Here is a 14,823-nt window from a genome sequence, read left to right on the forward strand (position 1 = left end):
ACAGCAGGCATAATCATCAAACTGTATGTACAGAAAAATATTACAGCATCTAAACAAAAGACCGTCTGTAATGGGAAAACAAGTTGTGGCACTAATTCTTAGAGAATTAAAATCATGCTGGATTGGATCCGTATTATTGGTCAACAATGTCTGCCGACAGTCAGCATGGCAACACTACCGTGTTTCCCCGATAAGACCTAACCCGAAAAAAAGCTACAATGCTTCCAGCTCCGCCCCTGCCCCCCTCCCCCCACATGAAATGGATGCTGCTGCTGTAGCAGCCCTGGTGCCGTTGAAGCCTCTGCTGGCATCAGCAGTTCCAGGGAGGCATTGCGCATGTGATGTCACTGCGCACCATCCAAGACTGAGCGGCGTCTGTATGGTACAGAGGCGGGAGTGGAGTGACAGCAGCGGAAAAACTCAGAAAGAAAATGAAAGGAAAGCGGTAGTTGTGCCGAAAGTATAAGATAAGGGGCAGGGCTGAGGGGCATGATGTGGATACGGTAAAAACAGGACTGAGGCACATGATGTTGATAAAAGCAGGACTGTCAATGTTAATTAAAATAAGCCCTACCCTGAAAATAAACCCTATGGTGTTTTTTGTTCCTAAAAAAATAAAAATAAGACAGTGTTTTATTATCGGGGAAACACGGTATGTAAAGGGAGCCATGAAAGGGGATGTTGTACACGAATTTGGGGTTCATGTTATCAAATCTACAAATTGACTCCATAAATCATAAAATTCCATGTCAACCTTGTTTGATATGTCGGTCATTTCCATGTCAATTTTTTTATTGTGTTGACCTTGTGTCTGTCATCTATTTGAGATTGACCTAGACACTCTGGGGGAAATTTACTAAAGGAAATTTGTAAAAAAAAATAGGTGTATTTGTATCCAGAAATACACTTATTTTTGACATTTACTATCCCGAAAATACGGCAATTCGTATTCGTATTGATAGCACATCAATACGAATACGAATTGACGTATTTTCGGGATAGTAAATGTCAAAAATAAGTGTATTTCTGGATACAAATAAACCTATTTTTTTTACAAATTTCCTTTAGTAAATTTCCCCCATCTGCCTATTAATTGTCACACTTATAGTGGAAAGATTTAGTAAACAAAGGAAGGTTACATTGTATCACATCACATTTATGTTCCAGCCTTGTCAAATTAGGGACATTAGCATATCCGCTGTATTTATATTGTGATTTTCTGGGTTTAACCAATGGGTAAAATCTGCCATACTGTATGATTAATGGAAGGAATTCCAGCATACTGCAATCTATTCCAGCAGTCACAGGACAGAGAGACATGTTGGCTGGTGTACTGGAAGCCATGTGTTACAATAAGTGTGTGACCAGATGGGTCAAGAGGTTCTTATCTGTCATCAGATTCTATGTTTCTAATACTAAGAGGTTTTCCTAATGTGACTTTGACCTGTGGATGATTCAGTGCCACTCAACTGGAGTCTTAGGGGCATACACATCATGCGATCCCCATAGCAGTCTATATACGCATACACACTTGTCAATGCCAGCGGGTGACGGGTGATGCCCGGGGTGGAGCGAGGGCCATGCTCGTTAATGATCTACTCTGTAATAAAAATAGATTGTGTCTGCACAGTCTATTTTTATTTTTAGAACATCAAATTACATTTGAAATTACAATACAATGTGTTGAAAAAATGACTTTTTCTATCATCTATATAAAGCACAGTGACAGAAATCATTGTTTCTCATATAGGGCCAGATTCTCTAAGCTTCAAAAGTGATCAAATGGAGAGTGATAAACAGCCAGCCAATCAGCTCCTGTCTGACATTTGTCAAATACAGTCTGTGACATGGCAGGTAGGAGCTGATTGGCTGGCTGTTTATCACTCTCCATTTTATCACTTTTGAAGATTAGAGAATCTGGCCCATACTCTGTGAAATATACCAGTTTTTCCATTGGGCACAATCTGCTTTCCTCTTTCCATTGCACCAACTCATTTTAGTTTTATAAGGTTAATGTGCTACTTGTTGTTCTTGGGCACCTGTTGTTTGCAAACATATTTTGTTGTATTTTTATCCCTGGAAAGTGTGCGTGGTTCCAAGTGTGTAGATATAAATGAATATGACTCTCAACTATTTTGGTATAGAGAGATCACACTTTAATAATATAACTACATAGTCTAAACTGAAAAGCCCCATATACACTAGGCAATATTGTTAACAATTTTGGTCAGAAAGGGACTTCTGAGCGAAATTGTTCACAATAATGTCTAGTGTGGACACTCAATATCGTTAACGGTGCGCCCTTCCACGTGTCATTAACGATGAGTGATATCTACTGAACATGCAGGTCAATTTGGCAATAGCCTAACGACCTGCATGTTCAGCGGACCCCGATGGCCTCACTGAACCTGAACGGTATCGGTGGCCAATACCGTTCAGTGTGTACGGGCAATTTTGCCCACCCACAGCAGATATGGTTAACTATATCGGCCGCGGTCATGTAGTGTGTATGGAGCTTTAGAGAACAGAGCAAACAGTAAGAAACAACGCACATATCAACTTCTGGCAACAGTCATTTAAGTTGTACAGATATAGTCACAGTAAATGTCAGTTAAGATTACATGGGGTATGGGTGAAAACCGGACCAGGACAAAACCCCCGGACCGCCGGACCGGACATCAAACTAGCTTGTAGCCTCCGGTCCGGGGTGTGTCCTGTCCAGGGGAGTCCTGTCCGGGGGGCTGCCTGTCACCAGGTAGAGGAGGAGGGGTAGAATAAAGCCTCCCTGTATGGTCCGTGCATGTAGCAAAATCCGGACGGTACGGACGACCCGGGGAGGCTGTAATCTCCCCTCCCCCATGTCCCTGGTGATAGCTATCACAGGGACATCCCCCCCCCCCCCCGGACAAGACACCCCCCGGAGAGGACACCCCCCGGACCGGACCCTACAAGCTTACAAGCTCCGGACTGCAGATTTTGATGTCCTGTCCGGCGGTCCGGAGTGCAGTCCGGGTCCGTTTGCTACATAGTCCCGATTACATGTACTATGGATTTATTCATGACATTGCATTCACTCACATGAAAAATTGTGCTATACAGAATGAAACATTTCCACCAATATTACATGGCTAATCATATCAGAAGTAACTGTGTAAGATAAGTTTTAAAGGGAATTCCAGTTCCCAGTCATACACTTTCTTGAGGGAGCAGATTGCAACGTTTTAAACATATTATGTAGCAATTACAGTATTATGTGATATCATTCCAAATACTCTCTTCTTTTGGCGTCCATCTGCAAATAGTTATTTCTGGTTTGCAGAGTGTTATGTATACTGTATATGGTTACAAAATCTCACGGTTTATCTAATGAATGTAACTTTCCTATACCATGGTGCTGTTGTTACTTCCCACAGGCCACATGATTTCAGAAAACCCTGCTATTGTTTTATTAAAATAAATCAGTGCGGCTCATGAATTGCTCGGCTTTGCTATTTGATGTTCTAGCACTGAGCAAAGGCAAATCTCTGATTCCTAAAATGGAAATGCTATGCACTTTTCTAATTACATATAGGCCCTTTCACCATGTAAGTTATTCACAACAACTTAGTTGTCAGCCAGTTTATTCTGTGCTGATGATACAGCTAAACTAAGCAAATGACTTCCCTGCAGGAAACATGGGGGAATGTGTGCTTTTTCCATTACACTACTAATGGGGACGAGCTTAGTTGCTGTCAGTAAATGAATATACTGTATGTGTTGCTGTGTTTCATTGACACTGGAAATGATGTCCATTGAGTGCTGTGGGACACACAACAATACCAATGATGTTAATTATCTTAACCCTTTGCGTGCCATGTGAATTTGTCAAAACAGGCATGAAAATTGCTAAGCAAACATTTTTATTCATCATAATGACCGGTAATGTTACCTTATATAGGAAATATAACTTTTTTTTTACATATTTTTTATTTGAATTTATATAACAAATGTGAGTGCCGCTGGCATTTTCAGCCGATATTTTGCCCATCTCTCACATGGATGTTTGCACTCAAAGGGTTAAATGAAGCATGACTTTTTGCCTATACATTATTTGCAACAGAATATGTTAGACTTGAGGCTTGGTGATATTTCAGACCATGATGGGGATAACAGTACATGTTTATGTCACAGATTGTACGATAATGTAGTGAATTGTAATCGAGTTACTTTATACTTCTGGTGTGACTGTAATATAAACCTGCTTTAACTACTTTTTCTCTGATCGGTAGGTGGGAATGAGATCTCGAAACCAAGGTGGAGAAAGCTCAGCGATTGGGCGACTCTCCAACTGTAACAATGGGAATGCGCTGGAAGACGAGAACCTCAGTGGTGATGGCAAAAACAAGAACAAAACTCAGAAAAATAAGGATGGAGATGAGCCGGTCTCTGGAACTGTGAAGAAACACATGAAATCTACTGGTGGTTGTGACAGACGAAACAGGAAACTACAGGAACCCTCCAAAGAGGATCTTGTGAAGCTGTTGAGCGTTATGGAAGGAGAATTGCAGGTATGTGAAATAACCAAGCTGTATTTTTATTTTACATTTAGCTTATTGTACACATTGCACACAAAGGATTAGATGTACGGATTCTTGGAGAGTGATAAAGTGAGGAGATAAAGTAATAACCAATTAGCCATTAACTGCTATGTTAAAGGCTTTACTTGAGGAAAGACAGTTAGAGGTTGATGAATAGAGTAGACCTGATAAATATGAACTCAAACTTGAGTAGTTGTTAAGGGCAACTTTTCCATTGGTCCACTTGTCCACTCTTTTCAGTTCTTAATAGATAAACTCCTTGGCGCCTTGCTTACTGTTCCTGGTTCTTTGTTATCTGTGGAGAATGTAAAGCAGTCACGTCTTTGACAATGAAGAAGAGGCAACAGAAAGCAAATAAGAAATGGAACAAAGAAAAGCCCTATGTTTGTTGAGGGATTGGTGGGGTGGTGGTGGTGGGGTGGTGGTGGGGTACTGGTACAGTAGTTACGGTGCTAGAGAGAGCAGAGAACAGAGGGAGTGATACACAGAGTGCTAATATATCCAGGTATGCCAGTACTTCAAGATTGTCCTGCAATACTATACATTGCCAGCTCTACTCTTTGTTTTCACATCTTAGTCTATTCTGCATTGTTCTTGTTGTATGACGCTGTAGAACACCCTGGTGCCATTCGAATTATTGACAATAACTGATAATAATCACAAAAAATGGCTTCATGCAGTGATAATGTAAATAATTTTAGGATAGTTCTAAGGATAAATATTTAAATAACATTTTTCAGTACTTGTGTATTATCACGGCGCCCAAGTTGCTTACGTACGGCACCGTAGGAAAATCGCATCACATGGGCCATTGTAACGGCCTTGCGATGCGATGCGATGCGTTCCGATTTTCCTATGTCATTTATTCACTGCTCTCTTAGCCACGGGGGATCGCATCGCACCTCCCGCATATATAGGTTGTACGATGCCATTACATTACCTATACAATGATATCATTATATGACATACAATGAGGTTTTAGGCACCCCCCCCCCCCCCACTATCCACGCCACCCTGAAGCGTGGCGAGCGGCGACGGAACGCAACCTCCGACCTTTTCATACCTCTACTATCCACGTCTGCGTGGAGTTGATTTTATATATTGGAGAGCGGACGCGGATTACGTTACATGTATTGGTGGCTCGGTGGCTCGCTGCGCTTGCCACACTATATAAAATCAACTCCACACCGACGTGGATAGTGGGGGTATGAAAAGGTCGGAGTACGGGTATGAAAAGGTCGAGGTATTAAAAGGTCGGTGCCGTGATAATACACAAATACCCATTTTTCACTTACTGTCACTGTTAATATTATTGAGAATGAAAATACCATTTTGTTCCCGTAGCAGAAAAACATCTTGTGCTTATTTGCTGTTTTAATTGACTTGTAAATAAGTGGAGAAGATTACTCACTGAGGTCATATTAGCTGTTAGCGCAGAGTAAGAGATACTACCACTTAATAATCTTTCTCAAGTACAGAACCTGATGCCAACAGAGAGCAGATCAGTGACCTTCAACTAATACATGCGAAAGAAGGGAATAAAACTTTATGCCTTAAAGAAGACAGGTTGTGCAGTGCTTTAAATCAAGTTACTAACTCACACAATGTTGCAAACAGAAAAGGCATGAGTCCCTACTTATTTCGTTGCAAAAATGTACTATTTATACCAGCTGTTGAAGTACACTCCAAATCCTGTGGCTCTAATCTCATGTGAGAGGTGTTGGAGGCTTGATAGACATCTTACACTCATCAGTAGTCCTATATTTTTGCACCTGTTCAGGTCAGAGCTACCATTACAAAATGTGTGGTTCGGGTCTGACAGAATAGACAGGACCCCCGCTTCCCCTTCTCTATCTCCCAGCATGTCTGGTGAGACCTCTGCTGTCCGCAGCACTGGCTGGCTGCACTAATTAACCTCTACATCGCTTCAGGGGAAACGTGAACTTTGTTTATGACAATTTATACTTTTTATCTGGCCCCAGGACTGGACTCCCAGCTATGGATACAGGCCCTTCATTCATGTTTCTTCACCCATAGCCAAGCACCCTTTACTTCAGCTATGGGTGACAAATACATAAACGAGGGGCCTGTCCACTACTGGCTGTAAAATATATAGGGCCAGATTCTCTAAGCTTCAAAGGTGATAAAATGGAGAGTGATAAACAGCCAGCCAATCAGCTCCTGTCTGACATTTTTCAAACACAGTCTGTGACATGGCAGGTAGGAGATGATTGGCTGGCTGTTTATCACTCTCCATTTTATCACTATTGAATTAGAGAATCTGGCCCATATAATGTAATTCATTGTCCAGTCAATGTGCAAATCTTGGGCCTGTGTGTCCAATATTCGGCCATTCTCTAATCCCGGCATGCAGGCCTTTTGTACTGTATTATCCCATATTCCTATGTCTGTACTTAAAAACATACAGTAAAGTGATTCATTATTTCTCTAATGTGCACATTAGCTCACATTAATTATACATCAAAACTATTAAGCAAAAAACTCTGAGACATATACACTTCCTAATAATTGAGCTTAATTATCACAAAGATTTATTGTATCTCCTTAGTACCTAGGAAAGCCATTGGCTTCAAAGAGAGGAGTCTTTTTATGTGAAATGTTAATATAATAAAATAATATCTTCTGTTTCATTTGTGTAATCTGAGAGGGCTCAAGGCACTTTACAGATATCAATTTAATACAGAGATTAAGATTTACATGAAATATAGAATCTACGAACATAAAACAGAGTTCAGGCGGCCATCTTGGGATCACTAACTAGGTTACCGTGGGCAAAACAATCAATACAGGAAAATAATATGTACAAAGGTAAAATGGAAAGTGACCAAAAATATACTCACTGTGTAAATCGTTCCACATGCTGTTCAGTAGCTACTAGGGTGACCAACTCATCCCTTTAATCCGGGACACATATTAATTACACAGGTTCTGTGGCAGTTTAAAACCAGGTGAAATGGAGTCGAGGTGTGGCAGTTTAAAACCAGGTGAAACCCAGCCACAGAACCTGTGTAATTAATATGTGTCCCGGATTAAAGGGATGAGTTGGTCACCCTAGTAGCTACATAGTATATCAAGTCCAGCCTGTCATTAGTAAAATCCACACAAAGTCAGTGCTTATTAGTAATTATTGTGCTCCAGTATTGGCATGGTGAAGAAGTCAGATATACATGCACTGTATTAGTTGAAACAGTACCTGAATGTGAAGTATTGCCTGACCGTACCTGAATGTGAAGTATTGCCTTTAGGATTTAGGATTTCTGTATAGCATACTTTCCTATGTTTTCAATCTCTCCTGTGGGAGAAGCCCAGAGGAGACATGCAACTGATTGGACCTGGGGCTGGGTCCAGCAACACGTGTCACTACGTCCAATTGTCTTGCGAGGAATGCAGCGAATCCATATGAGCCAATATGATGTGATTCTCATAGAAACATGTCATATTGCCCCTCCCCTTTTTTTCTTTGTTTTCCCATTAATAGTTTATTATTGATATTTTTTAACAGGGAAGGGGTACAGAACGATAGAAAGGGATGGGGAACACTTGATAGGAGATTAACAGTAACATTATGCAGACCAGAATACACACATTACACACAATGCAATGCATCTGATTAATTCTTTGTTTTTATATGTATTGGATACTTTGTTTTTTTTTTGTAGTGTGATCCATATTTATAAATGGTATATTATTTGTTTAAGTTTTATTGATTGCACTGAAAACAATAATTCAGTATTACTGGTGTCTCTTTATTAATTTTGGCATTGAGACCTGGTTTAATTTGAGGTTAGAGCATAGGCCAATGTCCAAATCCAATTCAAACTCCAGTGTTATCAGACACTCCTAAAATGCAAAGCAAAATATCCTAAATACAGATGTGTCCTTTTGTGGTGTTGTTGCGATGCATACGTCTCACGGTATGCAGAATGCAACATCTATATATTCACTTTGAATGGGTGACCTGTGGATGTGATGTAGCCCAGGATACGGTAACAAAACAAAGGAATTCATCTGTATGAAAGAAGGTTTCCTCAGCACACTAAAAAATTATTCTTAATATATTAGAAAAAACATGTCAACCCATAGAGATGCCACTGGTAAAGTGAGCACACAGCGGGTGTCAAAGGAGGATTCTGGGAGTCAGGGAGAGCCACTTGAGATTCAAAGAGTAGGATAGTAGAAGTTATTTTCTTAAGTAGGATATAGTATATACTGCTCAGCTGGCACAGGGGGGGGAGAGCATAAACAATGTATTCAGTAATTACAGGTTGAGTATCCCTAATCCACAATGCTTGGGACCAGAAGCAGTGGTGTAACTACAGTAGATGCAGGGGATTCAGCTGCTACGGGGTTCTGTCCTGTCTGCATGGACTACAGCTCCTCCGAACCCATGGGCCTTCATAAAGGAGCTACATCTGGTACTACTGCACTATGCCTGGTATCACAAGGGGGCCACAAACATTCCCACTTGTGAAATAATTCTCTTGCGGCAAAGATCATCAGCATGCTGTGGACCATGCAGTACACCGTGGCAGTCCTTGCATAACTGGAACATGAAGAGATGAGCAGGTCATGAGAACCCTGCACCAAACCTAGTCCTGCCGAGCACTTTCCTCAAGCCACCGTCAACACCTCACCATTTCTGCCACTGGTCACATCCAGCATCACTCCTCCCCTCGTCCTAGGACTTCCTTAATGGCTGTGAGGACACACACTCTATCTGATCCAACAGGTACAGTAAAAACCACAGTGATGCTGAGGAGGGAGCCTGCAGTGCTGTTTATTTTGAATAATGGATTATTCCATATTTTGCAATATTTTTGTATTTCAATGAGATAACTTGCATGTATGTTGTATAAACAAATCAAACACATGAAATTCACATAAATATATATTTTATTTGGGCATGAAACAAGGTTTGAAAACATGAAACAAAGTTTGTGTACTATCTCAGGCACTGAATTTGAATGTTAAGCTGTCTTTGCACATATTTAGTGCCAGTTACATATCATGTCCCCAGTAGTGCCAGTTACAAATGACTCTAGTAGTGCCAGTTACATATCATGTCCATGCACATATTTAGTGCCAGTTACATGCAGTGGTATAGTTAGGTGCCACAGTGCCCAGAGCAAGGCCTAACATTATACCACACACTGTAATGCCCATTGCACATTTTAGCGAACTTTGTTATACCCATTACACATAAAGCCACATGCTGTAGTGCCAATTATACATAAGGCCACACATGATGCCCATTACATACTATATAACAAACCATAATGTCCATTACACATTTGACACATACAGTAAGTGCCACATGCTCATTTCTAGGAACTTCATGCTTGATGCCAGAGGCTTCATGCTTGAAGCCAAGGGACTTCATGCTCGATGCCAAGGGGGATTGAAATTGCTCGTTGCCAAGGGGGACTGAAATTGCTCGTTGCCAAGGGGGACTAAAATAGCTTGTTGCCAAGGGGATTGAAATTGCTCATTGCCAAGGGGGACTGAAATTGCTTGTTGCCAAGGGGGACTGAAATGGCTTGTTGCCAAAGGGGACTAAAATAGCTTGTTGTCAAGGGGGAAGAATTCTGCTGCAGCCTGCTCCCCTATCCAGCTCCCCCGCACCCCATCCAGCTCGCCCGATTCCTGCTGTGCCCGGCTGTCCGTCGCTATTTTCAGTTCAAGTCTCCCGCTGGACCACAAGCCAATAGGCGCTCGCAGTCCAGCAACCACCAATGCTACTTCTGATTGGCTGCTGGACCACAAGCGCCTATTGGCTATCGGTCCAGCGGGAGACTTGAATTGAAAATAGCGGCAGACAGTGGGAAGCGGGCGAGCTGGGTGGGCAGGGGAGCGGGCGAGCTGGGCGGGGGAGCTGGCGGCAGATTGTGGTGCGCGGCTCCAGTGCCCTGTGATCTTTCGGCACCCGGGGCTCATGCTCCGCCCACTACTCCATCGCTACGCCCCTGGTTACATATCATGTCCTCAGTAGTGCCAGTTACATATCATGTCCTCAGTAGTGCCATTTACATATCATGTCCCCAGTAGTGCCAGTTACATATTGGGTGCTGGACGTTTCACCGACAGTCGGGGTTCCGACAGTCATTACTCCGACGTCGGAGTCCCGACTGCTCTCTCATGGGGGTCCACGACCCCCATAGAGGGAGAATTAAATAGGTGCCGAGCACAGCTCGCAAGGGGCTTCATTGCGCTCCCCCCGCTGTGCAGATTCCGATGTCACGCTAATGACTGTCGGAATCCCGACTGTCGGTGTGTTATACCACACCCTTACATATCATGTCCCCAGTAGTGCCAGTTACTGTATGTATCATGCTAGTTAGAGATGTACCCATTAGTATTTAGCACAAAAAAGTACATCATGGAGACTTTTGGAATAATTTGGATAATGGATATTTAGATAAGGGATACTCAACCTGTATTTTAATTAACACAAGAAGATACTTCAGGAAGATAAGCAAATTTGCAGGCAAATTTCAAAACAGAATTGCTTAAAGTCTGCTAAAAGCTTGAGCAGGTGATGATAGTTTCTGAATGCTTGCAGATATTGTTCACTGGCTGTTTATCTATGTGGTTAACTGCTATTTCCCAGCACTTTGTTACAAATCACAGTACATACAGTAAGTCACAATTACTGTACATCTACTGCTAGCAAATGCATTTTTGCTTAGAGCAATGGTATTCAACAGCCAACCATCTGGGTGTACTATCCTGTTCTGCCACGTTATTTCATGTTTTCCGTGGCGGGACAGTGTTCTCTTATGTATTAACAAAGTTTCCACCAAAACAAGCGCATCTCTCCCGCATTGCGAAATACTGCAAGTCCACCGTTGCAATATTTCCGCCCTATTGATTTAAATGTACAGATCGCGGGCCGTATGTACTAAGAGCAGCCACGGAGGACAATAAAGATTTTAATATCGCCATATACACCTGGTGAATTTGCAATTTATAGCACTATTCCTTTAAGGTGTGTAAAATGTATCCAGAAAGCACACCGTTTAAAAAGCAGATTGCACACAACTTACATTATTGAAGACCACAGTTGTGCTCCCTACCCACCTCTACGGTTAGCCATCCACTATATCACCCAGAGTACCCAGAGCAAACCCACGCAAGCACGGGTAGAATACATACTATAGTGCTGTGAGGCAGTAATGCTAACCATTACACTGTCCGCGCTGCCCCAGATATAGCTAGATTACAGGGCAGTAGCGCAGTAAACTGACAATGGGGTTGTGAATATAGGGAGGTGAAATGGCATTGGGGAAGCTGATTTATACGAATGTTCAATGGGTTGTAAACTGAGCTGGGGGTAAGCACAGAACTTTCCAACAACTATACAGTTCAGTCATTAGAGCAGCAGACTACAGAGACAGCAGCCCGAGTCCAATCCTGACACTAGCTTGACACTAGCACCATCAGCTGGCGGCAGAGTTGTACAGACCTTCGAGTCTTAAATAAGTTTTATCCTCTCTTCTTAAAGAAGATTTTATAAGTATAACAGATTGGTACAAATATCAGAAGGAAAGAAGTGGGTTTGCTGCATCTTAAAGACCACAACTTAAGACGGATTAAAAACTGAAGAATTTATCTGCAAGTTGGTTTACATACAATTACAGGCTACAAACATGATATTTTAAATGTATTAGATGTAAGCAAATTTCCATCTTCTATAATAGCACCTTTACAAAACTGAGCAAACAAAGGCAACAGGTTGGGTGAAAGTTGTGTTTGATTTGAGGTGTAGATCCGTGGGGCATTGATTCCTAGGCATTGCAAATACTTACATGTGATGCATTCAGATTTCTTTTTTTGGCACAATTAAACTTTATTGCCTTTTTACACTGTAACCACAACAACCATCAGCATCTATATTATAAAAATACTATGGTTGGTAAATACAGCAACGAGTAATGGAATTTATTTATTTATTACCAACTATTTATATAGCGCATATTCCACGGCACTTACAGAGAATATTTGAACAGTCACATCAGTCCTTGCCCCAGGGGAGCTTACAATCTATATTTCCTACCACACACACACACACACACACACACACACACACACACACACACACACACACACACACACACACATTCTAGGGTTAATTTAGTTGTAAGACAATTAACCTACCAGTATATTTTTGGGTTGTGGGAGGAAAATGGAGCACCCGGAGGAAACCCAAGCAAGCATAAGGAGAATATACATTAGGGCCATGGTGGGAATGGAACCCATGACCTCAGTGCTGTGAGGCAGTAATGCTAACCATTACACCATCCGTGCTGCAAATGGAACTTGCTGCGCCATATAAGAAACTGTTAATAATAATAATAATTTTAAAAAATCAGGCAATAATTATATTAACAAATAACTTTTAAGTGATCAAATATCAAAATTCAATATAAAAAGCCGCCTGCCCCGAGCAGACATCGCCCCCTCCCCCCCTCCCCATGCCCATAAAACCCCAGATGTTCCCCTGTTCCGGCCCAGTGTCCGCGCCCGCCCCCGCTGGAGTGAATGGCTCAGTAACTGTGAAACTAACCCAAGCCATTTGCCCGCAGGGTTTGCATATGCGCATAAACGCTGGTCTGAATCAGACCCAAAGTCTTTAAAGCAGGATGTTCTCTGTATCAGCATTTCTTTGTACTTTTGGGGGGGAGTTTTTCTTCATATTGCAATAGTTTGTTTGTTTTGAAATGTTTTCATCACAAATCCTATAATAATTCACATGTTTAGTATGTACTGTATACAAGTGCTGTGAATTTAATTATATTTGTATTTGGTTTTTAAGCTCCATCTAGTGGTGGTATTTGTAAATTACATTCATTACAATTATTGCTGTTCTTTATCTCATCTGTGACTGCATGATGCCTTAATGATCAGACAAGGGGCCTTATTCAGCAAGCCCCGTTTCAGTGCAGAAGTCCAGAATCTGCATTTTTTGCACTTCTGCACTTGCAACCCCTTAAAGTGAGGTCGCATTCTGGAACATGTAACCGAAGTGCTGCGGGTGTGGACCATTTGCAGGGCAAGCTGGCGGCTACATTAAGCCACGCACAGCTGCTAATTCTAATCTTCTCAGTAATTAGTGAGTTCGGCCCCGTCCTGATGTTTGGGGGACTGGTCTATTATGCGCATGTGCAGACTCCATTTACTAATTGCTTTGGCGGCAAGCCATTGGCAAACATCGGGGTAGCCCGGGGGCAGATGGCGGTGGGAATGGGGTGCGCTCACGGGAACACCCAGCATTTTATGGGCTTCCCCATGAAAATGCTGGGCGTTCCCATGGGTACGCAGGTGGGCTGATGCCTGTCAGGGGCAGGCTGCTGATGTCACAGAACCGCCCGCCCCATCTCAGCCAGGCACAAGCAAATAAATGTCAGTTCAGACTAACTTTTATTTGCGACGGCAGGAGAAATCATTTGATGGTCAAGCGATGGTCAAGGTGTTCGGACAGGCAGCGGGTGTGGTCTCTGGTGCTCAGTGAGCTGAGATGTTCACAGCTAACTGAGCAAACCAGAATCAGGGCCTTATTTGGCTGAATAGAAAATAAGAAAACTGTTATTTATTGTTATTGGTTTCAAAACCGTTCAGTACATTTGATTGACACAAACAGAGACACTATGTAAACAGAGTTATGATATCCATTTTTTTTAAATATCATTCCCATGCTTCTATCACGATCCTAGGAACGTAGGGCCCAATTCAGACCTGATCGCACAACTGCAAATTCGCACAGCAGCCAATTATCATCAGACTGCATATGGCCTGTAGTACGCATGCGGGTACTTGTGTATTATCACGGCGCCCATCGCATTGCATACCATAAGGCTTAATATGGTATGCAATGAGATGAGATGTGCTGCGATGGGACCCGATCTTAAGGTGCCCACAGACGCATCAATTATCGAATGCGTTTTGTACTTTTTAAGCACAAATTGCATCCTATGTACAATTATTGGATGGTGTTTATGGGCTTGTGCGATGCGATGCGCGTTCCCGGGAGCCCGATATTGTATGTCTAAAAAAGTACGTGCTGCACGTACTTTTTAGACTACATCTGAAATTTAACATTACAAACATGGGTTCATCACATCACATCGCATGCATCCAAGTGCACATCTCATAGCAAGCTGGAAGAAAAATTGTATAGAACCATTGTACAGACAAAAACGCATAGCACAGTACAATTGTAGCGTCTGTG

General features: G+C 42.1%; 1 protein-coding gene and 1 long non-coding RNA gene across 4 annotated transcripts in view; one reads left to right on the top strand and one right to left on the bottom strand.

Annotated features, from left to right (window-relative positions):
- The window catches only part of FILIP1 (filamin A interacting protein 1), a 132,980-nt gene that overhangs the window by 64,790 nt on the left and 53,367 nt on the right, over positions 1–14,823 (top strand). For all 3 annotated transcript variants that reach the window (XM_083177185.1, XM_083177187.1, XM_083177186.1), the window contains exon 2: positions 4,269–4,547. In XM_083177185.1, the coding sequence (XP_083033311.1) occupies positions 4,275–4,547 (273 nt within the window). In that variant the 5' untranslated portion in view covers positions 4,269–4,274. The remainder of the gene's footprint in view (positions 1–4,268; positions 4,548–14,823) is intronic.
- LOC146064095 (uncharacterized) overlaps positions 2,940–14,823 on the bottom strand; it is a 157,713-nt gene continuing 145,829 nt past the window's right edge. Inside the window, exon 3 of the long non-coding RNA XR_014471747.1 lies at positions 2,940–4,872. This is a non-coding gene — a long non-coding RNA (uncharacterized LOC146064095). The remainder of the gene's footprint in view (positions 4,873–14,823) is intronic.

The sequence above is a fragment of the Crinia signifera genome, chromosome 3 (genome assembly GCF_055691185.1).
Source record: "Crinia signifera chromosome 3, ASM5569118v1, whole genome shotgun sequence".
Lineage (NCBI taxonomy): Eukaryota > Metazoa > Chordata > Amphibia > Anura > Myobatrachidae > Crinia > Crinia signifera.